The sequence below is a fragment of the Falco peregrinus genome, chromosome 1 (genome assembly GCF_023634155.1).
Source record: "Falco peregrinus isolate bFalPer1 chromosome 1, bFalPer1.pri, whole genome shotgun sequence".
In the NCBI taxonomy this organism is placed as follows: domain Eukaryota; kingdom Metazoa; phylum Chordata; class Aves; order Falconiformes; family Falconidae; genus Falco; species Falco peregrinus.
Window position 1 is genome coordinate 130,433,393 of NC_073721.1, and position 24,026 is coordinate 130,457,418.

Here is a 24,026-nt window from a genome sequence, read left to right on the forward strand (position 1 = left end):
GCAGCACTATGCTGCAAGAATTCTAAGTCTCCAGGTGACTGAGACCCCTGCTACAGGAGGCAAGAAAGCGTTTTAAAACTTCAATCAGCTTTATTTAAGTAAGTTCAATCACAGCCTGCAAGAGTGGCAGCCCAAACACAGCTAAGGCCCTATGCAAACCCAGGGCAGGCTCAGAGTGCTGACAAGCAGGCACAAGTAAGTGGGGTAGGAAAGCAGAGTCTGTTTCAGGAAGGGAGATGGTGGGGAGCTCTCTGGCTTCTCACTTCATGTGTATGCCACCTGGATCTTGGGGCAAAGTGCCATGCATTGAGGTGGTGCAGGCACCAGGCTGTTCCCCAAGGCTGTTCAGAGAGATTCCCCAAGCCAGCTGGCAGAGCACAAGCTTTGTCTTGCGGGATTAAGGTGGTAGAGACAGGGTTAACTTGAACACTGGGTTTTCTGGATGGGGGTCACGCCAGCCCGACCCTGGGCATGGGGCTGCAGGACTGTGTGGATGGTAGCAGGATGCCCTAGGCTCAGTGTGTGGAGATGCTGGGATAGCAACACTTCACCAGCACACCCTGTGCTGATCTAAGCTCTGCAGGTCTCAGTGTCCATGCTCTTGGCCATGGATGGCTTTCTCCTGGGGATGGTGGTAGTGGGAGCCCAAGACCCTGACCATCCCAAGCACTGCTGCACAGGTGCTGGGATTGAACAATGAAGACTGCAGCCCAAGGGTGAAATGGCATGGGGTAGGGTCAGAAGTTCTCATAGTGATGTGCAAAGTAGGTCTGGTCCTTCTTGTTCAGCTGCTGACAAGCCTTTTCCACACTCTTTGTCATCCCAGGTGGGCCACAGCTGAACACCCCAATCTTCTGCACCTGGGGAAGGAAGGAGGCACAGGGGTCAAACCCAGCAGCACCAGCTCTCCCCCCAGCCCAGCCCCCCTTGGCCCTTTGTCCTCTGGCAGCTTTGAGCACGGACGCTGGCCAAGCAGTCTGTTCCAGCCTGAGAAGGCTTTTGGGGAAGGTTGTCACCTCCCCGTGGAGCTGCTGGGGCCAAGGAAGAAAGATGGGATTCCCCAGGGTCTCTGCCAGCTCTGGGCAGCTGTTGCAGACAAGGTCTCACCCTAGCAGGGTGTGTTTGGCTGGTACGGGTCATTGCTGACTCTTGCAGCTCATCCTGACTGCGGAGGGAAAGTGGGGTTCATGCCCCAAGTTCTCAAGGGCCTCAGGGACAGGCTGGGACCAGTCCTCTGCACTGGTCAGTGGGTGCCCCTCCGCCTGTCCCCAGCCAGGCACTGACCTCAGGGTGCACCTCCTGCAGCGAGCTGAAGAAGGGTGCGAAGGGAGGGCGCCCAAAATGGGTGATAGAGCGCAGCCCTGTGAACAGGCTCTTGTTCAGCACCTTCTGAAAGTGCCGCTCGCAGATGTACTGGAAGAGAGATTGCTGCACGTCAGATGGCCCAGCATGGCATGACAGCCTCCTTGGTGGGTAGCCAGGCTCACCAGCATGGTGGTGCGCAGATCAAACTTCTCAGCCAGCTGTGTGATGTAGATATGTACAGAAACCAAGTTGTTCCTGTCTGTCTCCTCCACCTCATGGATGATATCCGCCAGCCATTCAAACTGCCGCTGTGTGCGTGTCACCCAAATGAAGTAGATCTGTGGCACATGGGGATGAGGCTCAGAGTGGGGCCAGCACCCTTATGCATGTCCATGGGGCTCCTTCCCAGACAGATCATGGAGGATTTTACCCCAAAGTGGCCAGCAGCAGTAGGAGGCATCTCAGAAGGACTCTTGTCTTTCAGATGCTTCCTCTTACCTTCTTACACAGCAGCTTGGAGTTTATGGATGACTTGAAGACCAGGTCCTTGAGGATGGATGCGAAGGGCGTCACCCCAATGCCTCCTCCCACTAGCACAGACACCTTGAACTTGTTCCACTCCTGGTGGCCCTCCCCAAAGGGCCCGTCCAGATACAGCTGGAAAGGAGCCAGCCATCAGCAGAACATCTCCTGCCTCTGCTTGCCCACATATTTGCCACATTCAAGGCTTGAGAACCCATTGCTGAGATGCTCTTGGGCTCGGATGTCCCTGTCCCTGGAGAAGCAGCATGGGACTCACCTTGGGCAGCTTGCCGATGAGGGCCAGGCTCTCTGGGGAGTAGATCTCCCGCAGGCGGGTGGTCCAGGGCCCCACAGCCCGGATGTGCAGGCTCAGCGTGTCCTCATGCGGCGCTGAGGTCAGGGTGAAGGGGTGGTACTCGGTGGTGCCCAGGGCCATGCAGGCAATGCGCACCCACTGCCCAGACTTGTAGTCGAAGTCCTGTGGCCGCTGGAACTGGAGGTGGGTGACACCTGGCGGGGAGGGGGGTTCGCTGAGCTGGACACATTGGGTAGTGTAGGTTCCTCCATCACTGCAGCCCCTCGACGCTCTTGAAGAGCCTGGGCTGAGCTCATGCCATATGGCCGGGGATGTTTGTTGTGGTACCTGAGGGCAGGAGCTCAGCTTTCACCACGCTGATCTCCACCTTCTTCCTGCTCAGACTGAGCAGCTTGTCTGCACTGTAGATGAGAGCTGGGATGATGAAGTAGATGTGGAAGCGGGGCTGCTGGATCAGTGCGTAGCTGCCGTGGATGATGACCTGGGCAGGCAGGAGCCCCCCATCAGGATGGTGCTCAGCACAGCAAGCCATTGTCCCATGGTTGATTTGGTGGCAGCTCAGCAGCAGTGGGGAGCTGGGACTGGGCCCACCAGCTCCTTGGGATCTCCCCAACTATTTCATCTCATCAGCTGGACTGACCCACAGGCTTGCAGTGCATCAGCACCACCCACCCTTTCCTCCCAGCCTAAATGCTTTACCAGGATGTAGAGCAGCACATAGAGGTGGTGGGTGATCCAGAAGCCCTGGAAGCTGACGCGTCGGAAGTGGTGGGTGGCAAACACGTACATCACGGCCAGGATCACAAGCAGCAGCACTCCTGTCATGCCTGCGAGAGGAGGGGTTGGGGAGGTCCCAGGGGGGATCAGGGCAGCCCCCAGGGGCTCCACCTGGGGTGGGCAGAGGGCTGCCCATCCTGAGCACAGGCATGCAGGTGTGCCTGCTAGGTGGTCTCACCTGGAATAGTCTGGAAGAACCACCAGTAATACTTCTGTGGGAGCTGTGACCTGGAGAGGGACAAGAGACAGCACCACAGAGTGGTCAGAGCAAACCCCTGGTTTCCACTTTCATTCCTGTCCCCGCCCAGGACACTCTGGACTGTGCTTTAAATTTCACCTACCCATCATCTGTAAAGACACTGGAGAAGAGACAGGACAACACGCTGAGCGGCATGACTGAGAAGATGTAGACATTCACTATGTGGCCTGCAGTGTGGAGCACTGTAAGAGACAGAACCCAGGAGAGAGAAGCATCACTGCTGCTGTGGATGGAGATGCAGCAGACCCTGCTGATGTGCCCAGGGACCTGCTCTTCTCTGGTGCAAAGTGTCTGTCTCTGCAGGCTCCTTACAGGCCTTCAAGCTTCTGCCTGGTCCTGCTGTGCCATGATGAGCTGGTCCTCCTGCTTTAGCTGTGGTTCATGGGCAGCACATGCCCCAGCAGCCCACCTACCTGAGAAAATCAGGGCTGCCATAGCAATCCAGCGGTGGAAGTCTACGGCAGCATCAAAGGGGATGTAGTGATTGAGGAAGGTCTCCCGCAGGACAGTGATGAGGTTGCGGCACATGGTAAGCAGGATGTAGGAGTACATGAAGGAGATGCAGGCAGCTGATCCCCGAGAGATGATGATCCCCACGAAGGTGGTCTGAGTAATTCCAGTGCTGGGGGATGCAAAGGTGTAGTCTAGGGAGAGTGAACAGAGGGGGTGTCAGTATGCCTGGAACTGAGGACCGTGACCCTTCCTGCAACAAGGGGACAGCCAGCTGTGTGGCTTCACCAAGAAAAGGTCACGAAGGACTGGGCTGTGTGGGGACAGGGGCACGATTCTTTGTGTCAGACCCCCCAGAGCTGCTGGGTGACAGTCTCCTCGGAAGTCAAGGGAGAGGATTGTCCTCTGCTGGGCACTGTAACTGCACCTTGGTGTTGTGTCCTCAGTTGAGCATCCCAATATGAGAGGTGTCAACAAACTGAAATGAGTCTAGTGGAGGCCACCAGGGTGGGTGGGAGCTGGAGAATGTCACGTAGGGGAAAGACTGAGGGAAATGGGCTTGTTCAGGCTGGAGGAGATGGGTCAGGGAATACCTTGTAGCTGTCTGCAACAACTTAATGGGTGTTAGGGAGGGGAAGAGTGCCAAACTCAGTGATGTACAGCGAAAGGCCAAAAGGCGACAGCATACATTTCACTGAAGGAAATTAAGGTTTGATGTAAAATAAAAACTCTTCACGGGGAGGATGGTCAAAAACTAGTTAAGCCCCAATGAGGTGGTGGGATCTCTGACCTTGGAGCTCCTCAAAGCTTCTTAAGACAAAGGCTCCAGCAGCCTTGATTCAGCTTTGAAATTGACCTTGCTCTGAGCAGGGTGTTGGACCAGACCCCTCCAGAGGTCCCCTACAACCCCAGAATAACTTTTGGTTATTCCAGGGGAGGACCAACACTATTGCCTAAAGCTGTGCCGGGACCTTTCACACCCCAGCATAGTCCATGCAACCACTAGCTTTGAGGAGCCAAGCCCACACACCCCTCCACATCTGGGGCAGCCAAGCTGGATGGGCACTCACAGTAGGCTCTCTCCACGAACACACCAGCAGTGATGGCGGAGAAGAGGACCACACAGACAACATGGCGCCGGTAATTCTCAACGAAGCGCTTGAACTCCTGGATCTTCTGCTGAACTTTGTTCCGCTTGTACTTCTTCCGTTGTGCTTCAGTGTACAAATGCAGCCGGTACTGATTCACCCTGGAAAATATAAGGGGGCTGGTGTCATTTTGAGGCTTAGCTGGCAAGGTATGGCTCAGGGACACACAGCCCAGGTTTGGGTCTTCCTCCCTGTATAGCACTGTGACCGCCTCTGCACACCAGTGGGGGCAGCGACCTGAAGAGCACAGTGTCAGCGGCTGATCTCAGGTCATCCCAGTCTATACACCTTTGAAAGCTGGCAACAAACGTACACATAGTGACTCTTAAACTAAACTGTAGATAAGAACTGTGAAAGATAATTTTCATAGTAATGTTCAGCCCTCCAAACTGATCCCAAGGTAGGGGAAGTTTGTCGGAGCTATTATGGCAAATCAGGATATCCTGGTCATGTGTAACAACCACATAACTGCTTCTTTGTAGAAGTATTTGCTGCTGCCGCAGCATTGAGAACCAGAGTCTCTCCTGTAGCTCTCGCAGGGAGCCTACAGGTGAACCAGCAGCATCCCAAGGGGCAGAGGAGTGCAGGCAGGACCTGCCGGGCAAAGCCTCTCTTTGCAGGCAAGGCACACCACTCTAAACACTATTGCAGGCTCTGGAGTTGGCCACTTCATTTACTTTTTTTGTTATGTTTTTTTCATAGAGGCACATCACCCAGATCCAGCTGTGGCACCATCCCTACTGAGACAGGGCTGTTCCCGTAGCTCCTTGGCCAGCGAGAGGCTGTGATGTGCCTGCCTGGACTGGGGCACCTCCTGCAGGGATGGTCTCGCATCCCTTCCCTGCGTTGCACCACCGTCACTGGGGTGCTGGTTCCTTGCAGCAGTGCCCTTTGACCGGAGGGCGTGTGACACAGAAACATGAGAAACAGCAAATGGCTGAACCCAAACCTGAGAAGCGCACCTGGCGAGGAGACAGTATACTTACTTTCTGCCTGGCCTCTTCCTCAGTTCTCGTCCTTCTTGCTCTATGAAGTGGCTCATGGTGTCCAGGTTTGGGTCTTTCTCCTCCTCTGAGATGGTTCTGTTGGAAATAGAGCTATCTCTAGCCCAAAGCTGTATTTGCAGGAAGGGCTTGGCAAAATTTCCCCCAGTTCTCTACTTTCCATGTCAGGCTCAGCTGAGAAGACATTTAGTTCTTTCTGCAGGCCTGCCCGTGTTAGCTTTAACTGCATGGTACATGGGCTGGATTCACTCCAGGTTAACCCACTTCTTTGAAAAGCAAGGTAGGATGCCCACATCCCCACATACGGATGCAATGGGGGCTCTGAAGAAGGCAATACCTCCTCTCTGCCTGCCTGGGTGACAGGGGAGGAGGGCAGCAGCCCCACCAAAGCATTGGGCTTGCTCACGGCCATGTCCCAGCACTGTCATCCCCCTTCTCCAGTGCTAGGTGTGCAAACAGACAGTGAGGGCATTTGTTGGAGGAGCTGAGGTGAAGGATGGATGTGCATCAGGGCAGAAAGAGAAGAAGAAATAGCAGCAGCAAGGCTCAGGAGGAGAGCTTACCCTTTTGGCTCTTTCTTTTTTATGAAGGAGACGCGGCTGTAAAGGTTTTGCTTGAGCACCTCAGGGACACCTTTGAAAAGCCAAAAGGACAAACAGCCGTTCAAGGATCTGTGAGATGTGGTGGACAAGGTTTAGGCATCGCCCCTGGGCAGGGGTGTGGTGGGGAGAGGCTCTGAGCTGACCCAAAAGTGTCACACATGGAGCAACAGCTGATGCCCCAATACTGCAGTTGGGTTGGAGAGATTGATGGGACAAGATTTGGGAGCTATGTACTGGGTGCTGCCCATCACCTACAGCCCTGCAGGGTCTGGGGTCACCCACTGCTCCTGCCCACTGACCTTTGACGCAGAGCTGGGTGAGACGAAGCTCGCTGTCATGGTCCCGCAGCATGTAGTGGAAATCCTCCCATGTCAGCTCATCCCTGTCCTGAAACCCTGAGGCCCGAAACATGGACTCTGTCACCTGCTCTGCCTGGTCTCTTGACAGGCAGTTGTTGGAGATCTCAATGAAGGACCTGTAGCAATGAGGAGAGATGGGAACTTCAGAGGGCCACAGCTTGAGTCCTTCAAACAACAGAAGGCAGAGCCCCAGACCAGTTTTGCGGGAGCCCATGGGCTCTCGTGTGGCACACTCGGTGAGTGAAGCACAGAAATGGAGCTGCTTTTGAAGACATTTGTGTTTACAGACATTGCAAAAACATCTTGAAAGATGAAGAGAAGTACCTGAGCATCCTCAGAAACTCCTCCTTGGAGAGGAACCCATTCTCATCAATGTCATACATCCTGAACATCACCTTGGACTTCTCCTCTGGGGACCCTAGTGGTAAGAACAAGTAAGTAAGAACAAGATCCTATTTTCATCAACAAATGTGCTCTCAAGCATTGTCTCTAGAGTATGGACCTGCAGCAGCAAACGTCAAGACTGAAAGCACACTGCTGATCATAGCTTGACTAGTGACTGAACGTGAATAGCGTGCCGCCCTTTCTCGCACTTGACTTTCTCAAGTGCAAGGTAAAAAATCAGGTAGATACACATTCTTTCTTGTACATTATTTTGCAAACTGAAAACGTGCTTTTGCACAGCAATGATTTTTCTGGGCGCTGCTTTGATTGAATCTGGCATTCATCACCTCCATCTATGAATTCATTATTCCAGTTGTCATTTAGGGAAGATCAGTTACTATCGTCTCTCAAGGACAGGATGCATGGTCCACCCAGGAGAGAGGGCAGAGTTGTCTATGGTGGTGAAAGATAGCTCCCTTCATGAAAAGTCTTTCAGAAGACATAATTGCATTGCCACTGCCCCATAACTCAAGCTGAAGCTGTCCTAAGTGAAGGGAATTTTAATCTGTAGGAGTGTCTACGGATTGACCTGCTGGATGCATCACTCTGCTGGTGGCATTGGCAGAGCCTAGAAACAGCACTGAGGGCAACAGATGAAAACATTAACCAGCTCCAGCTCCCACCTTTCATGAAGACCACCAAGATGTCCAGGAATTCCCGGAAGGAGATGTAGCCGTTGCCATCTTTGTCAGCCAGGGAGAACATAGAGTCCACAAACATGGAGTGGGCTTTGAGTCCCAGGGCCTCGGCAAACTCTGCCCTGCTCAGCTCACACACTAGAGACTCCTTTGCCTTCTGTGAAGATTCAAAGTTGAGTTCTCCAGCATCGGACCTGTCAATTTCCAGCACCTGCCGGTTGTAACCCACAAAAGAAATGCCATGAGTGCTGGCAGAGCAGAAGGCTGGTGTTCACTTGCCTGACCTGTTGCACAAGGACCAGTGGCTTTCCTGGCACAAAACTCATGGGAGATACCATAGGAAAGTCCCGTGTGTCTCCTACACAATGTGACTGTCGTACTAAATGCCAGTGACCATCATGGAGACCTCAGTTACATCATCCACAACTCTCTTTGTAACTTTAGACACTTACATCACCACAACAGAACTCCCTTTGTCTTTCCAAGGGAAAATGTCTCTTGGTCCTAAAGTATTGGCAGATTCCTTGTGCATAGCTTACCAGCTCTTACAGTGAGCGACAGCAGCAACGTTCATGGCTTAATCAATACAGAAACACCTTCCCCCATGCATCAGAGCCTGCCACACTTCTACTGACCTGAGCAAACAGGTGCCTGAAGAAAGTCTCCAGCATTTGTTTTCTCTGCTCCTGAGTGACTGCCCGTTTCATCAGGTTCTGCTCCTTCATCTCAGACACATGCAGACGAAGGCTGCTCTCCTCCAAGTGGCCTCGTAGCTTCCCAATGAAGTTTCTCCTCTCTGCCTCCTCGCTGAAAAGCAGCACCTGCAGAAGACACCATGGAGTGGCTGCGAGCAGCAGAGGCTCAGCTGGGATGTGAGTGCTGATGCTTTTCACCACAGTGGTCACTCCATGGTATGAGCTGGACCTGGTGGTTCTCAGGAGTTGTGCATGAGCAGCAGGAGAGGACTGTGGACAGTCCAGGGGAAGGTATCATACCTCAGGCATCATAGTACTCACCAGGTCATACTCCTTGGGTCTCTTCAGGAGGAGAGCTCTGTTCGCTTTGTTGCTGGAGAGGATCACCTCCACCCTTTGATGGGCTTTCAGGCTGATGCTCCGGAGCACAGACCCTCTCCCATCCAGCACTTTGAGCACTTCATCAGTTTGGAGCTGGACGTAGACAGGAGAGCTGTCTGTCCTGGGACCGTGCCACTCCATGGCTGATGGGAGAGAGCACAGGACTCAGCTGGAAATGCACACCTGGGCTCCTCCTATTCATCCCAGCACCTCCTTCACCAAGATGCAGTTTGGGAGTGATTTCATGACCAGACACACATGCTGAAAGCAAAATTATGCTCTCCCAATTGCAGAGCTCAAGTGCATGGGCACAGAAGGAGTACAGACCATGGAGCAGGGAGGCAGGATTTTTCCATTGTCCAGAGCAAGGAGATACAGTCCCTATCCTGGAGCTACCAGTGCAGCTGCTCTGCATAGGTTTCCTTCAGGTAAGGTGTGATCTGGAGAGGGCTGGAATTAAAGGGTCATAGGATGACTCAGGTTGGAAAGGACTTCGGTTGGAAGGGTCTCTCGCCCAACCTCCTGCCCAAAATAGGACCAGCTACAGGGTCAGGCCAGTCTGCTCAAGGCTTTATCTGGTCAGGTCTTAGATATGACGGAGATTGCACCACCACTTTGGGCTACCTGCTCCACTGCTTGGCTATCCTCCTGGGGAAACAGTTTCTCCTTATATCCAGTCTGGATATAAGCTCCAAGCCCAGCCTGCCTTGGGATGTGCCCTGACTTCAGCAGCATCACCAGATGCCATCATAGGATTGACAGTGCCACCTCACCGCATATCGCCTCGCTGGTCACTTCCCTCCGCACACTGGGGCCCTGCTCCTTCTGCAGCTTCTTGAAATCTCTCTTGCGGAAAACAGCAACGATCCAGGCAACAAACAGAGTCACTGTGGACACAGGGGAGAAGGAGGAATGAGATATCATAAAGCTCCTTTCCACTTTGGCAGCATCACCTGCATGATTTATTTCTTCCACATCACCCCTGGTTCAATGCTGTGTGGATTTATTTAATGCGGAGATGCTCCATGAAAGCCCAGCTCCCTCCTGGTGCCCAAGGACCCTGCCATCTCAAGGACCATGGAGTGACCAGGACTCAGCAGCACCTGCTGGGACGTGCTTGGTCCATAGGCACTTAGCCCCTTTCTCCAGTAGAAAAGGAGATGGGTAAAGAAACGGAGTGGCAAACCTAAAGGCAGACAGCAGAGGACAACAATGATGATCCCGAAGCCTGTGCCACTGCCTTCGAAGTAGTCCAGCACCATCAAGGGCGTGCAGTTGGCCAGGTGTTGAGCCGTCAGCTGCTGGGGCTGGGGGCACGGGTCCCCTGCATGTGGGGAGACAGGCTGTGAGTGTCATGGACCTTTTACCCATCTCACCTCCATCGTCCCCAGGAACCTCTGCATTAAGATGATGGTGAGGTTTGTTGCCAAGTGACCCAGGGAGCACTGCAAAACTGGGGTGCTTGAGTTAAACTCCATATCTTAGGGAACAATTGTTTTTTTCCAGGTTGAACCTTTGCCTGCCAGAACAAAGCAAGTGCAGAACTGGACTTGAGTACTCTGGGAGTTCAGTTCCATCATCTCACCTGATGGGATGGGCTGAGCAAGAAGCACCCTGGGCCATGGCAAACTGGGGCTCAGAGCCTCTGCTCATCTGGGTGCTGCAAACCCAGGGAGTCCTCCTGGTACAATTGCATGGAACATAAGCCAAGGGAATGAAAACTCCTTGCAAGGGTTCAAATGTGCACCAAATAAAATGCTTTCAGTAAGTGGGAAGGGTGTGGCAAGATCCCAAGAAGAAAAGGCATACTGCTGTGTCTGGCCTCACCTCACCCTAAGCATGGCAGCAGGAGGGAGAGGAAAGCTCATTTTAAGGATGGTGCAGGAGGGCACCAGGGTGAGGGATGCACAGCAGGCACAGGACTAGGCTGCTCCTAGTCTCCTGTGAACCCAACATGTGCTGGAGTGCAAGCTCCAGGTTCTCCCCAAGCTGAAAGCCAGCTGATGCAGGTCGTACTGCTGTTGCAACCACATCTGCAGGAACACCTGGCCAGCTCTTCCAACAGGGCTGGTTAACCAACAGCCCAGTCAATGGAGCAGCCAGGCGAGGGGGTGGGTATGGGGGGGTGTTGCAGTACAACACCCAGGGCATATGTAGGGGTTAGTGCAATTAAAGGCAAAAGTAGGGAATGATACACAGTTATGGTACACAAAGCTTAACTCATCTGCAAACTCCATGATGTTTCAGGTCACTCATCAGTTTAACCTGCAACCTGTGTGTGCTTGTATAGAGAAGGAGCTAGAGGACACGTCAGTGAGGAGCATGACAGTGTGGGGTAGGCAGAGGCTGAGTTCTAACCCTAGCATGACTTTCAAGGGCATCAGTTGTATTTTTGTACCCAGACATCCTTCCAGGCCTCATGCAATTCACCTGCCTGGACTTCAGCCCACTTTCAATGTCAGTGCTGCCTGCCTCACCTATAAGCAACCCTTGTATCTTGCACACATTTCGCTGGCTTAGGGGCATAGCAGGTGTCAGGCTGGAGGAACTGCCAGCCCAGTGCTTTCCCTGTGTCACTGAGTCACCATCTGTGTCACCAAGATGGGTCTGCTTTCCTCCCTAACTTGCCAGTGCTGTTTGCTCCCGGTGCCCTGCCTTTACACGCAGCACTCACCCTCTCTCCAGACAAACACGTGGGGCTGGAGGTCTGTGGGGTCTGCGTGGGTGACGGCAGCCAGGATGTCGTGGAAGGTGGTGTTACGAATCTTTCCAATTTCTTCTGCTGTGAACAGCCTGGGGAAAAAGATACGGGGCCAGATGGTGGCCCTGGGTGTCACCGGGCAGCAGCAGGAGGGTTTCACTCCTGGCACTGTTTTAGGAACTGAGGAAGCTGGAGGATGTGTTACGGGGGCTTGCAGAGCAGTGGGCAGCCTGCCAGATGGGGAAGAGGCATTTACCCATTCTTGGTGTTTTCAAACCAAAACCTGTCACCATCACGCAGGCGCACAAACTGGTCCAGGATGATGGCACTGAAGAGGGAGCTGTCAGCCTCCAGCATGCCTCCGGGGAGCAGCTCCAGCCCAGCTGTATTGTTGGCATACAGCACAGCGACCTTCTCCAGCACCTGGCCAGAAACCCACACGGCACATGTGAGCAGAAGGAATTCTGCCAGGGCATCAGAAAGTCTTGGCAAGTCTCAGAAGGAGTGAGGAACATGCGTTTCTCAGGCATCACATGTCCATGGGCTGTGAAGATGCTCAGCCCCACACACCCTTGAGCTCACAGCTTGGACTTGAGCAACTAAGCATCAGTCCCAGCGCATCTCGGCTCCAGGAGGAGCAGAGCATCCAGCTGCGTGGGAGCTTAGCACCAGGGCAGGATATATATAGTCGTGCCGTGTAACTGCACAGTTACACCAATGCAATAGCCCTGCAGGCATGAAAATAAGTTAGCACACGGATGCCCCACTTCCTACATTGCTGGAGAAGCCAGTTACTGCCTGGACTGCTCCAACATCCTTTGACCCACACTCTCTCCGTGCCCAGACCAGTTCCTGTTACCTGTTGCTCCAGGTGTGGGGCAAGGTCTGACCAGCTCTGGAGAGGCTCCAACCCAAATCGCTCCCGGGCTTGGTTATAGGTGGGCAGGCCAAGATCTCGCCCACGCTGAAACCAGCTGGCCACGTAGTCAGTGCGGGAGTACTTCAGGGGCCCATACCAGTAATCTGTGGGTGGATTTGAAGCCATGGTGATGGCAAGGCAGAGCTGGAGGAGCAACACCAACTGCCATAGCTGCTGGGCTGGCCTCATTCCTCTGCCATGGGCCATGCTGAACATGGAGATCATCTCCACGTTCATGTTCTTGTCAGGACAGTCCCATGGACATGCTTATGTCCTGCAGCTTCTCTGCACCTCCATTAACAAGGCTGAAGCTGGTCTGAGCATGTGGTTGGGTGCTGATGGCAGTGGCCATGGGACCTGTCTCCCCACCTCAGCCCCTGCACAGCCCTGGGAGAGAGGGTCCCCCCCACTGATGTGCCAGCTGCAGTACGGGGGAGTGCAGACCTTGGAGATCTTCCACCACAACATTGTCCTCCTGCTCTGCAATCTGTGAGCTCATCCCCAGCAGGAGGTTGTCCACATCGTCTGCCTGCTGCAGCCTGGTGCTCTGAGGGGAAGAGCAGATGATTCCTCACAGGACTGAGAACATGGGGCAGCCCCACACCCCTGAACTGGTGACCATAGGGGTGCAGACCCAGGGACTTCTTCCCAGCTCATTTTCTCCACATCAGCTCAACCCTGAGGTCTGAGCCTGCCGCAGATGAAGGTGGTATCTGGGGATGTCTGGATGGGGAAGAGCTCACACTCCCTTGGTTAGCTGTCACGCTCCCCACCCAATTTCCCTTTCAGATCCCTGTGGTGTCTTCCATAACATAAAGCAAGGAATGAAGCCCCCCCGGCCAGTCTGACATGTCCTCAGGACCCCCATGCCCCCTTACCCGTACCTCTCTGCTCCAGTAGCTGTTGCAGAGCCGCACTGCTGGGAACGGGCCACCAGGGCCAGGCACTTCCTGGAACTGGCACCTGGGGTGTCTGGAACAGAAGAGAAGGGCTGGACCCACAGCTCCCGGGTCTCAACTGTCCCCGCGAGGGGCAGGATGTGGGGAAGGGACTGGGCCCATGCTCAGCCACCACCTCCTCTTGGGCATCCCCTTCTCTGGCACAGACACCGCTCTCCCACAGCCCCACCAGCTTGCTCCTACCTCTTGTAAATGCCTGGTGGCACCATGGTGGCCAGGAATTGCCCTGAAGCCGCCAAAAACTCTGGTGAGAGGCTGGGGTCCAGGTGCTGCTGGTAACCTGTGGGGCAGCAGCCACGGTCCAGCAGCCAGGCTGGAGGGAAAGGGGGCCAAGCTCCCTCTCCTGCCTCATCCCCCAGCTCCCCTGGTCTCCCCACACAGCACTGCCCACCATGCCCCTCACCTTTGTACTCCGGGACGTCTCTCCCCAGCAGGGTTGGCAGCCATTCATACAGCACGATGCTCTAGGGCACAGGGGACCTGGGTCAGGGCCAGTGTTGGGGAGGATGTCAAGGGTCCCAGCAGAGCTGCGGGGGGGATGTCCATCCCTCACCTGAAAATTGGCGATGACCCACTTGCGAGTGTGCTGGAAGAGGTCCTCATCGGACCAGGTGGGGTGTGTCTGGGCCAGCACTGTGGCCAGGTGGTTGTGGTACCGAAACCAGGTGATGCTCTCAGCCTGCAGGAAGAGGTTCTCATTCCCCCAGGCGCTTCCCAGGTCTGCAAGAGCCACTGGGACCATCAGTGGGGGATGCTGCCACTGGGTCTAGGTTTGCCCATGGCTGGAAGAGCAACCCCAGACCTGTGGCTGCAGCCCAGCGTCGCCTCATCCCCTCACCCCTCCCTCCTCTCCAGGGACAGAAGCAGCCTGAGCATGCAAGAAGCAGCACCAGGCCCCCAGCATGGACAAAAGGTCAGGCAGGTGAGGAATTCAAAGCAAGCTGAGCAGGTTTTTATTGGTGGCAGCCCCCTTCCCCAGAGGAGTTCGCCTTGGATCAGAGGGATCAGCACCCACAGGTCTCTCTGTGTTGGCTGGGAAATGACCTGTTGCCTCCTGGGGTTGTGGCACCTTACGTTCATGGCATGTCTTTGCTGTGAAGCCTTCACTGGGGCACCTGTCTTCCTGTCCCTTGGGCTGGGAAACTGCCTGCTCTCCCATGGAACTGCTGACCTGCGTGTCCTGGCTCACCGCACACCCATACCCTTTCCTGGGATCCCCTCTGGGCTCAGCTTCAGGGACCACCTGCTCCTCCTACTCATGGTCAGAGGTGGAGCCAAGCAAGTGAAAACCCAAAGAGGATGCCACAATTACCGTAGATTCCCTGGGAACCACCCTGTCCTGTGGATGGATCCAGCGCCTTCCACATGGGAACCCTCCCGTCTGTCTCCCTTGGGAGGCGCCCGCTGGGCCCCGATGCCAGCTTTCCCCCTGAGAAGTTCCTCAGGACATCACTCCAGGACTGTGAGGGGCCATAGATGGAGCTTCCGTCCAGCCAGCCCGTCACCTCGTTGATCTAGGGCAGGCACAGGGAATGGGCATTAACAGGCACTGGGGTCTCAGTGAAAATCTGCAAAAAGTGCCTGAAAAGCCCCAACCTGTCCCTTTTGGTCCTGCAAAGCAGCCACCCATCCTCTGTTTTAACAAGAACTGTCAGGATGCAAATATATACACCAACAACCTTTATGCAAACTGCAAGAATTAGCACCAGATACAGCAAAAGACCAGACACAGGTTTTTCAGAAGTACATTTTGGGGCTTTTTCCCATTTATTTTCAGCCATGACCAGCAGCAGACATCTGTGAATCCCTACATAAGGCTCTGGTAGCCCTGCCCTCACAGCAGGGAGTCCCACTGCCCTGGCAGCATGTCGAATATCTCCCCTGCCAAATGTTTTCATGAAAACACCCTGGATTTTTCATTTTTCTAAGGTTTGAAATACTGCTAAAAACATGACTTGCTAATCTGGTCTCATCATGGTTTGTCATGTGAAAGGTTCAGGGCCTATTTTGCTTTGGTGATTGTGACTGGGAAACTTTCCAGCACAAAAGAAAAAGCACATGGGCTTGGGAACACATTCAACCTCAGCAGCAAAGTACAGAGAAACTGGGGGAAATCTGGATTTTTTCCAAAGTGACTTAAATTCAGAGAAGCTTTACAACTTTATGACAGTACCCGGCTCAGTTTTTTCATACATTATTAAGGGTAAGAATTGGTGCCTTAAAAAATATGCCGTAACTACTGGCCTTCTAGAGCAGCACAGGTGTACAAATTGGTTATGGAAGTTCATTACACTTGCACTAAAAAGGCTGCAGTTATCACTTGTTTCACCAGACACAGGCAGCCCTACCTTTGCTCATTTTGACTGAAGTGGTAACAACTTTGGCAGCCAAGGAAAACTACTAATTGCTCCTGCTTTACTCTTTCCTCTTCCACCTGCCACAAACCATGCAAGATACTAAAATTTGCATTAAAATAGATGGCACAGGCAGATTTAGAGTAATTGCATTTCCTTTGGCCAGGAAAAGTACCGACCATGTGCAACCACAAATGATGCTCTGTGTGAACCAGTACCTTGGAGCTGTGCTTTGGTTTCATTTGCAATTGGCTCAGACATTTGAGAGATGTATGTTTTTAAGGAACCAGTGGTGCTCTCTTTAATTTTTGCAAACATTATTTTGGCTGCTACAGACCCCATTGCTGGGTACCAAGGAATTTAGCCAAAAGGCAAGAGCAAAGGAAACACTACCTACCTGTTCCCGAGGGCTGTTGGGGCTCTGCCCTGTCTCTGTTGCCCAGTGGATGCGCTGGAAAGGCAGGACCACGTCTCCAGTGCCTGCAGGGTCGAAGATGAGGTCTCCAGATGGGATGTGGATGTTCAGGAACTCAGCAGGGCAGCCAGGTTTCTCTGTACCCAGGATGTCCAAGAGCACGTGAAAACCTGGCAAAGACCCAAGCAAGGTCAGCAGCTGGGAAGACTGTCACCAACACTTGGAGCAGGATGTGATGGTGGGCAACCAAGTTGTACATGGGCTGAGTGGACCACCCTGTGCAGCAAGACTGGTTTCCTTCCCGCCTTCGCTGCTGGTTTTCTCCGTGATTTTGAAAAAGTCACTTTGGGCTGGAGCCCAGATGTGCTGAGCTCCAGCCCACAGGAACAAGGCTCCAGGTGCCCCTAGCCAGACCTCATGAGTAGGGTAGGGTCATTCAGGAACCAGGGTGGAGAAACTCAGCCAGTGGATGTTTGGAGACCACCAGCTGCTGGCACCACTTCACCAGGCACAAGGCTCTGCATTTAGCCACTATTCCCTGAGCTCCTCCTTGCCTGGGGCCTTCAAGGCCAAGGGTTGCTGCCGATGCTGAGCCCAGTGGCTGCTGTTGGCCCATTTGAGCTCTGGTGTGATGGGAAAAACTACCTCCAGGGAGAAGCTAAATGGTACTGCACTAGTGTCTTCCCCTCCAGTGGCCCATCCTGGGGCCCAGCACCCTGGCTTGGGTGTATGGGGATGTAGCACCTTAAGCTGTGCAGGGAGCTAGGTGTCTCCACTGCTTTGACAAGTTCAGCCTGTTTTCCCAATGAGCTGAGGGTATTTCCCACAGACAGATGTCCCCAGGCTTGGAGATCCAAGACCCTGCCAAGTTCCTGAGCAACAGCAAAAACTGCTCCAACTTGCAGCAGTTCTGCCCAGCAATCATTCATGGTGTGGCTCTTATTGCATCTGTCAGGCATTTTGCAACGGTGTAACTCTACCACTAAAACAAATGAGGAAGTTCCCAAACGATAAATATCAGCGTTTGGAACAACAGCCAAAGGTCACCGAAAATTCATGCAAGCTGTCTTGGCTGGACAGTACTTTGGTGATACCCAAGGCTTTATCTTTCAGGCGTGGGTCTGCTATGGAGCAGTGGGTGAGGAGCACTCTGACACATGGCCTTGGGGTACGAGAAACCAACTTTTTTTCCACTTGTTGCCAGGCCCCAGCTCTCACCAAAGAAGACAGCCAGCACAGTTACGTTCCTGCGGGAGGGCAGCCCGGAGGGTCCCCGCGCCACCGTGTTGCTGAGCTGGCGAGCGTTGGGCACATGGGGCTCCTGCAGTGCCTGGTAGACACCATCCGCGTAATTGGCTGGCAGGAGACGCAGCAGCCTAGCACCTGCGGCACAAAAGCAACACAGCATGGTTCTGATGGCACCTGACAGGAGATGCAACAAGAGCAGGGTATGCTGGTGTGTGCGAGGGTCCCAGAAGAGAGCAAGAGGATGGCATTGATGCTTATAATGGCCAAGCGCATGTAAGTTTTAGTACCAACACCCAAAACTTCTTGCAGCACTGGGGTCAGAACTCTTAAAACTAGCAGGGATCCTCCATGGGCATGTTCCCTTTCAGTTGTCCTTCTCTGGTCCATGTGCATCCCCATTGCCTCCTAGAGGTCTGGGGTGGTGTGCTCCAGTGGGTAACTGGGGTGATGTTAAGATGCCCACATTGACTATATAATCCTGCACAAGCATGGTGATTGTCAGCACCGTAGGAAACAGGAGAGGAAACAGCCAGAGAGGCAGAGAGACAAGGGAGAAGATGAGGGAAACTTTGCACCCACTCCCTGTCTCATAACTGAACAGCCCACAGGCAGGAGGTCATTTCTCACTGATGAGAGAGTTTGTTTCAAAAGGCTCTTCACCAATGTGGTGAGCTTCATTTGATGGAACTCCTCAGAGCTGGAGGAAATCCTGAATTACTGGCTTAGTTTCCATAGGTTTGTTTCCAAATGTTAAGGTCTGATCCATCTGCTCTGGAAGAGGGAGATCATCTCTGCCAGGGACCTGCTGGATCTCTCTGACAGGCCTTGGTGTAACCAGAGGGCTGATGACACACATGTTGAGTCAGCCATTCAGACTCAGAGGAAGCTGTAATTGCCACCATGCCTTGTGACACATGTAGGCAACCGATCTGGGCTGCAGGAAATAGGAGGATTCATAACCTTTAATATTTTAGGTAAGATCCTCCCTGATCCACCCTGGTCCCTGGCTCAGGGACATCTCCTGATAGTGGGCCCACAGGCTGGTTATAAGCATGACAAAGCAGCTCACAACTGGCACAGGGAAATCCCACATGCCTGGCCCAGTACAGACCAGTCCATACTGCACAGCAGCCCAACAGCACAGTATCTGCCCTGTGCAGTGCAGAAAAAGAGTTGGTCTAGCATGCCTGGACCATGAACTCTTCTGTCTCTGGCCTTGTGTTGAATGCTGCTTGAACTGCATGCTGATTCTGGCTGAAGATGCTTTTTCTCAGCTCCGGGATCCCTGACTGTCACTGAAACTCCTGCTGGGAGTAGCTGGGCCCTCCCTGCCATGGATATTTTGAATAGCCCCATAGAGGCACAGCTCTGCTCAGGGACTGATCTAACACCAGCATGACCTGCAGATATTGCCCAGGCGGCAGGTAAAAGTGGCAAGGCCAGGACATGAGAAACAAAGGTGGCCTTCTGGGCCCCTCCAGACTGCTCTAACAGGACTCTTAGGTGCATCTAGGGACCCACCCTGAGTGCAAACAGTCACCTCTAAGGGCCACAAGAGATGGCACTGCCTGCTTACCTGACTGGTTGAGGCTCAAGTCAGAAAGGGTTTCTCTCTCAGACATAAAGTGAGTCAGATGCCAAGGTGCCACCTCACCCAACCCCACCATCCTCATCCCCAGGCCTGGCACTCACCCACCGAGCCACGGCTGTGGTGCAGCAGGTTGTTGTACCAGCCATCGTAACGTTGGACCTCCCAAGAGATGCTCTCCTGCGCTCCTGGAAGAGGCCAGACCCACTCGGTGAGCAGTATAAAAACCCACATGAAACAATCATCTCCATTACAGAATTGTATTTGTATTGTGATATTTTCACATATTCTTTCTGAAACTTTCTGTACAAGCAGTGTTTTAGACAAGCTTTGCACTCCTTTTGATGCATAAGCAGTGTCTAAAATTAGAAATTCATGCTTGTGATGCTGATGTCCCCAAATTAATTTCTGACCCTCATCAGTCTAGTCCCAAAGGATCTTAATTTCCTCTTTCTCTGTTATTGTATCAGAAGTCTCTCCTTACTTCTGACCCCTACAATGTCCATGTGAGTCAAGCAAAGGCCTTGACACTGAAGTTATTATGCTTTCCCCTATGCATTGTCAGCATCAGCCTTTGCCAAGAAACATGCATTTTGTTTCCTTTGTGTTAATTTATATTGCTTTTATTCTAACACAAGCAAAAAGCCCCAGTTCCTGGTTACAAGCTGTGTACTTCCATAAAGAGCAGTAGGTGAGTCTCCCAGCCTGCAGGCTCTGCAAGTTCAGCATTTTGCTCATTTTCTTTCTTATCATGAAAGAGTCTCTGATGTGATGTCCCATGAGTTAATGGAAATTCCTCTAAGGGCTAGAAACTATCCAGGATCTCCCCTTGGATCCTCTTCCCTGAAACTGTACTTACTCCCTAAGTTCCACGTCACCAGCAGAGCCACGGTCAAACTCAACATTATCTCTGCAGATTGCATCGGCCACTGGTCTTTAGAAGCAGCCACCTGTGAATGGAGAGGAGGAGGAGGAAGCTGGAGCTGAGCTGCTCTCAGGGGCTCGGAACATACACAGACCATAATCTCAGCTCCCTCTTGTGGTTTCAGCTTCCTGGTAAAGCCCCTCTGCAGCCACCATCCATCCAACAGCATCTCCCAGTTGGGGCTGTGGGAAGGTGGCAGGGGACACGTGAGACACCATCACCCTGGGAAAGCTCTGTCAGGAGGTGTCAGCAGGCCTGAGAAGACCTTTCTGCTGGAGCAGGACCAGTAGCCCTGCCTTGGTGTACCCCAGCTGTAGGCTCACAACTCATCATCCGTGCCAGGAAGGCATTAAGCTGTGCCAGCTCTGTTACAGAAACACTGTCCGTTACAGAAACGGACTCATTTCAGCTGGCAATTTCTCTGCACATGCATTGTTCCATCCAAGCAAAATCCAACTGTGAACACGACTGGAACATCCTCAGCATGTGGTCAGGCATTCCAAACTGTGCTAGTACTGCAGATCAAGACCTCTTGACCATCTCTGGGCTAACTCAACGGCACCCTCTCATCACCAGCTTTTCTCATAATGCTTTACCAGCTCACTTCCCACAAAGTCCATGGATCAAGAGCAAATTTCATCAGTGGGACCAGAACCTTTAAAACCCTGGCCAACACCTGAGTGAAGAGAGGGACTCCCAGCCATGAACAGCAGAGGCTACGTTTTCCAATCATATATGCTACAACGCTGCTGCTGGCTTCCCATGCACAGGAATGCCAAACCTGGATTTAACTCCAAGATGGGATTTTCCACTAAATACGTCTTCTTGTCCCTTGTTCCAGCACTGTAGGTGTGTATGCAAAGACTAGCATCACTTTAGAGGAGTTGTGTTGCTAAGAGATCTGGAAATGCACAGGTTTCAGCTTTTCCTACATTACTCTGTCACAAGCCAAAGTGGTGCTTTTAATTTATCTTTTTCATTGTTGTAATCAAAACTTAAAGAAATTATGGTTTCAGAAAGGTTTAAATGCTGCCAGCAGCTCTTTAGGTTTTATTTTTGATTTACTGGGAATTGTAGTGTGGATTTTTCACTTATAACTGCCAGTCGCATAAATTGTACAATGCGAGTCACTAAATAAACTACTCACCTGGCAAATGAAGAGGTTTGAGATTTAAATATTGTCATTTGCACTCACATTAATTGTGTTCATAAAACTGAACGCTCATTACCATGTTGTGAGCATAGCATAGCATATAACCTGTCTTGACTCCCTGGCTGCTAGAGATTTCTGTACTTTTGGCCTTTCGCATTAGAAAACAAGCTGTTTCTCAAGAAATGGCATTTCCACGTTCCTCTGCCATCACCATGGCTCACCTGCACTCTGCAACTCACAAAACATTATTACAGGCAAACCACTCTGTTAGCTTTCTGTAACATGGATTTAACATTAAATCACTGTTGAAATACCTCTGCACTGATCGCGGTTTTGGTTCTGGCCCCACCTCCATGAACAGCAGCTGGGGCTGCTGAAGCCTCAGAGCTGCTGAGAGCAGCACTGGGTGGTCTTCCTGGTCACCCAGTGCCACTCCTGTCCTCCTGGAGCATGCCTCTGTGGAAGGGGCCCCAGAGCTCTTCCAGCCTACAGCCCACCGCTACAGCCCACCGTGGTCTTGTGGACGTGAGATTTGGGTTGTGCAGCTGGTGGGAACCAGAGGCTTTGTAAGCCCCATCCCATAGGAGGAACACAGAAGTCTGGCCAATGGGTGAAGCACGGAGATGGCTAAGACCTCTGCCAGGACCGTCACCACTGGGGACTGCTGCCAGAAAGCTCTCCCATGGAAACAGCCTGTTCCCTGCTGAAACCAACGTGAAAGGCTGCATGGCTGGAGACACCCTGAGCAACCTGCAGCAGGTGTGGTTTGTGTGCAGAGGTCCCCACGACCTCCCACACTGTAGGAAGAGAGTCTCCATAGAGACAGCCGGGTAAGTTACCTCCTGCTATATCAAAATGTACAGAGTTGTAACCCCCGTCTAGAGCTGAGACCTGAACCTGCTGCAGCAGATTTACCAAAGTCACCCAGGAAACACGAGGCAAAGCCAAGGCTCAGAGCACATTACCCACAGTCACAGCACAGCATGTTTCCTCCTTGCCCTTCGGTGTTCTTGCAGGGCTCTAGCACAAAATGTGTTTTAAAATTCATTCTGTCACTGAGCAAACCTCCCGTTTCCGCCGATATGGGAATTGCTCTTGACCCAACATGATGGATGCACCTGACCCCTTAACAGGGGGCACAGGCTCCAAGGGAGATAAAGGCCTGAGCTGTAGCTGGGACAAGAACTCCTTCAGGAAATCCACAAAGGAGCAGAGTGACCCAGAGAGCACTGGTGCATATGAGCTTGGAACATGAATCATACGATCAACACATGAATAGCCGGTGGTTTTTCCCAAACTAATTTATCAAGCAACAAAGCAAGCTGTGGGTACAAGGAGCCCCATGCATCCCTTCCCGATTGTGTGCAATTTGACTAGGAGTCAACCACTTTATCCCATAAATACAGCAGCCTAAGTAAGTCACCTTTGAGCTCTCTCTGCTCAGCAGCGTGGCTGTGTGGCAGTGATCTCCCCTTGGGCTGGGACACCTCTCAAGGCTGCTCTTCGAGGCAGAGAGACCTTTTGCCAATGACAGATCTTTGGATCAGTCCAATTCCAATTCTCTTTAAATTGAACTGGACTGCATGCCAGTGACCCTCCCCTTGCGCTGGGATGCCTCTCCCAGTTTGGGCTTCCTTACCCCAGACTAAGAGATCCTTTCTTACCCAAGGTGGAGAGAGCCCTTATTCGCAACAGAACCTCCGCAGCTGACTGATAGCATGCTGAATCAGTACTAATGAAATCCATGTAGCTAATTCCATTAGACATAAACCATTGTCCAAGTCTGACACTAAGACTGGACCTAGCCACATCTAAGCTCCATCAGGAGTTTAGGAAGCAAGGGAGCTCACTCTGAACCCTGTGACTCGATGGGAGGGTCCCTGTTACCCTTTTGCATCTCTGGTGTCTGCATAAATCATTCTAGCTTGATTCTAATTTGATTTGCCTTTGTATGTTTCTTCCATGCAGTAAGTAATAGAGTGAACGTTGCCATCAAACCTTGTTAAGAACACTTGTACAACATCATATTAAAAACACTTTTGCTAATACCTCTGATGGTGATTCTTTACATGACTTAAATCACTCATTTGTGACAAATTGGAATAGCTGGCAGGATCCTAAATCAGGATTCATGACACCCGAGCCATGAGATAACATGGCAGTTCTCATGCACTTTTAATCTCTCCATGGCCCAGCACTGAAAACTCACTTATTGCCTAGTCAGCCCAAGACTGGGGGGAGCAGAGGGGTGTCTCTGGAGGCTTTCCTGCCTTGCCTATGGCCAGTGTGATACAGTGACTGTGGTGGTCTTACTCCGAGCAGTAGGTTGGACCACAGACTTCTGAGGGTCTTTCCTAACAACATGGAACTTCTCTTCCAAGCCTCTACTCTGCCTTTATGTCTTCCTACAAGTTACTGGGCACGTCAGCATCTTGTCTTCCCCAACCAAATCTCAATAGCCATTCCCTTCCCCTGGCAGCTCTCCCTGACAGAACTTGGTCTGCAAAGGTGTGAGGAGATGTTGGCACCATGTCTCCCCTGCCTGTGAAGCCTCCAACTATTGCTGAGAACTCCCTACAGGCAAGGCTGAGTCACAGCAGTCCTCAGGTTGCACTCAAGAGGAGGAACATGCAGACCTGGTCTAGGGACCTCATGCCCAAGGAAGATGGGCATCTCATTAGTGGCACTCGGCTGTCCCACAAACTCCTTTTCCATGCTTCAGCTGAGAGTTCCAGCTTCACACTCCCCAGTGTGCTCTCCCATGTGTTGAGGACCACTTGCAGGCTTTTCCATAAAGAAAAAGAAGAGAGCCCCCTGCTCTCACATCTGCCTCCAAAATCTTGCAAACCACCCGGGGGTTCCTT

The 24,026-nt window shown here is 52.4% G+C and overlaps 1 protein-coding gene across 1 annotated transcript; it reads right to left on the minus strand.

Annotated features, from left to right (window-relative positions):
- Window positions 1–76: 76 nt before the first annotated feature.
- Window positions 77–20,033, minus strand: DUOX2 (dual oxidase 2). The gene is made up of 33 exons (XM_027780086.2): window positions 19,944–20,033; window positions 19,189–19,272; window positions 17,467–17,631; window positions 16,231–16,418; window positions 14,792–14,993; window positions 14,033–14,199; window positions 13,883–13,943; window positions 13,663–13,759; window positions 13,405–13,492; window positions 12,965–13,067; window positions 12,461–12,624; window positions 11,858–12,024; window positions 11,575–11,693; window positions 10,087–10,224; window positions 9,674–9,787; window positions 8,841–9,043; window positions 8,460–8,645; window positions 7,810–8,035; window positions 7,067–7,160; window positions 6,683–6,858; window positions 6,345–6,414; window positions 5,764–5,859; window positions 4,700–4,878; window positions 3,593–3,823; window positions 3,262–3,361; window positions 3,099–3,148; window positions 2,843–2,970; window positions 2,471–2,624; window positions 2,105–2,337; window positions 1,804–1,962; window positions 1,488–1,643; window positions 1,285–1,413; window positions 77–860 (listed from the first exon to the last, which is right to left on the minus strand). The coding sequence occupies exons 1-33, from the start codon at window positions 20,005–20,007 to the stop codon at window positions 738–740; spliced, it is 4,614 nt and encodes a 1,537-aa protein (XP_027635887.1). The 5' UTR covers window positions 20,008–20,033; the 3' UTR covers window positions 77–737.
- Between the last annotated feature and the right edge of the window lie 3,993 nt (window positions 20,034–24,026).

Coding starts and splice junctions, on each gene's coding strand:
- DUOX2 (XM_027780086.2), bottom strand. CDS start 20,007: ATGCAATCTGCAGAGATAATGTTGAGTTTGACCGTGGCTCTGCTGGTG. Junction 13,493..13,662: donor CCACCAGGCATTTACAAGAG/GTAGGAGCAAGC, acceptor CTTCTGTTCCAG/ACACCCCAGGTGCCAGTTCC. Junction 8,646..8,840: donor GACCCAAGGAGTATGACCTG/GTGAGTACTATG, acceptor TGTCTTCTGCAG/GTGCTGCTTTTCAGCGAGGA.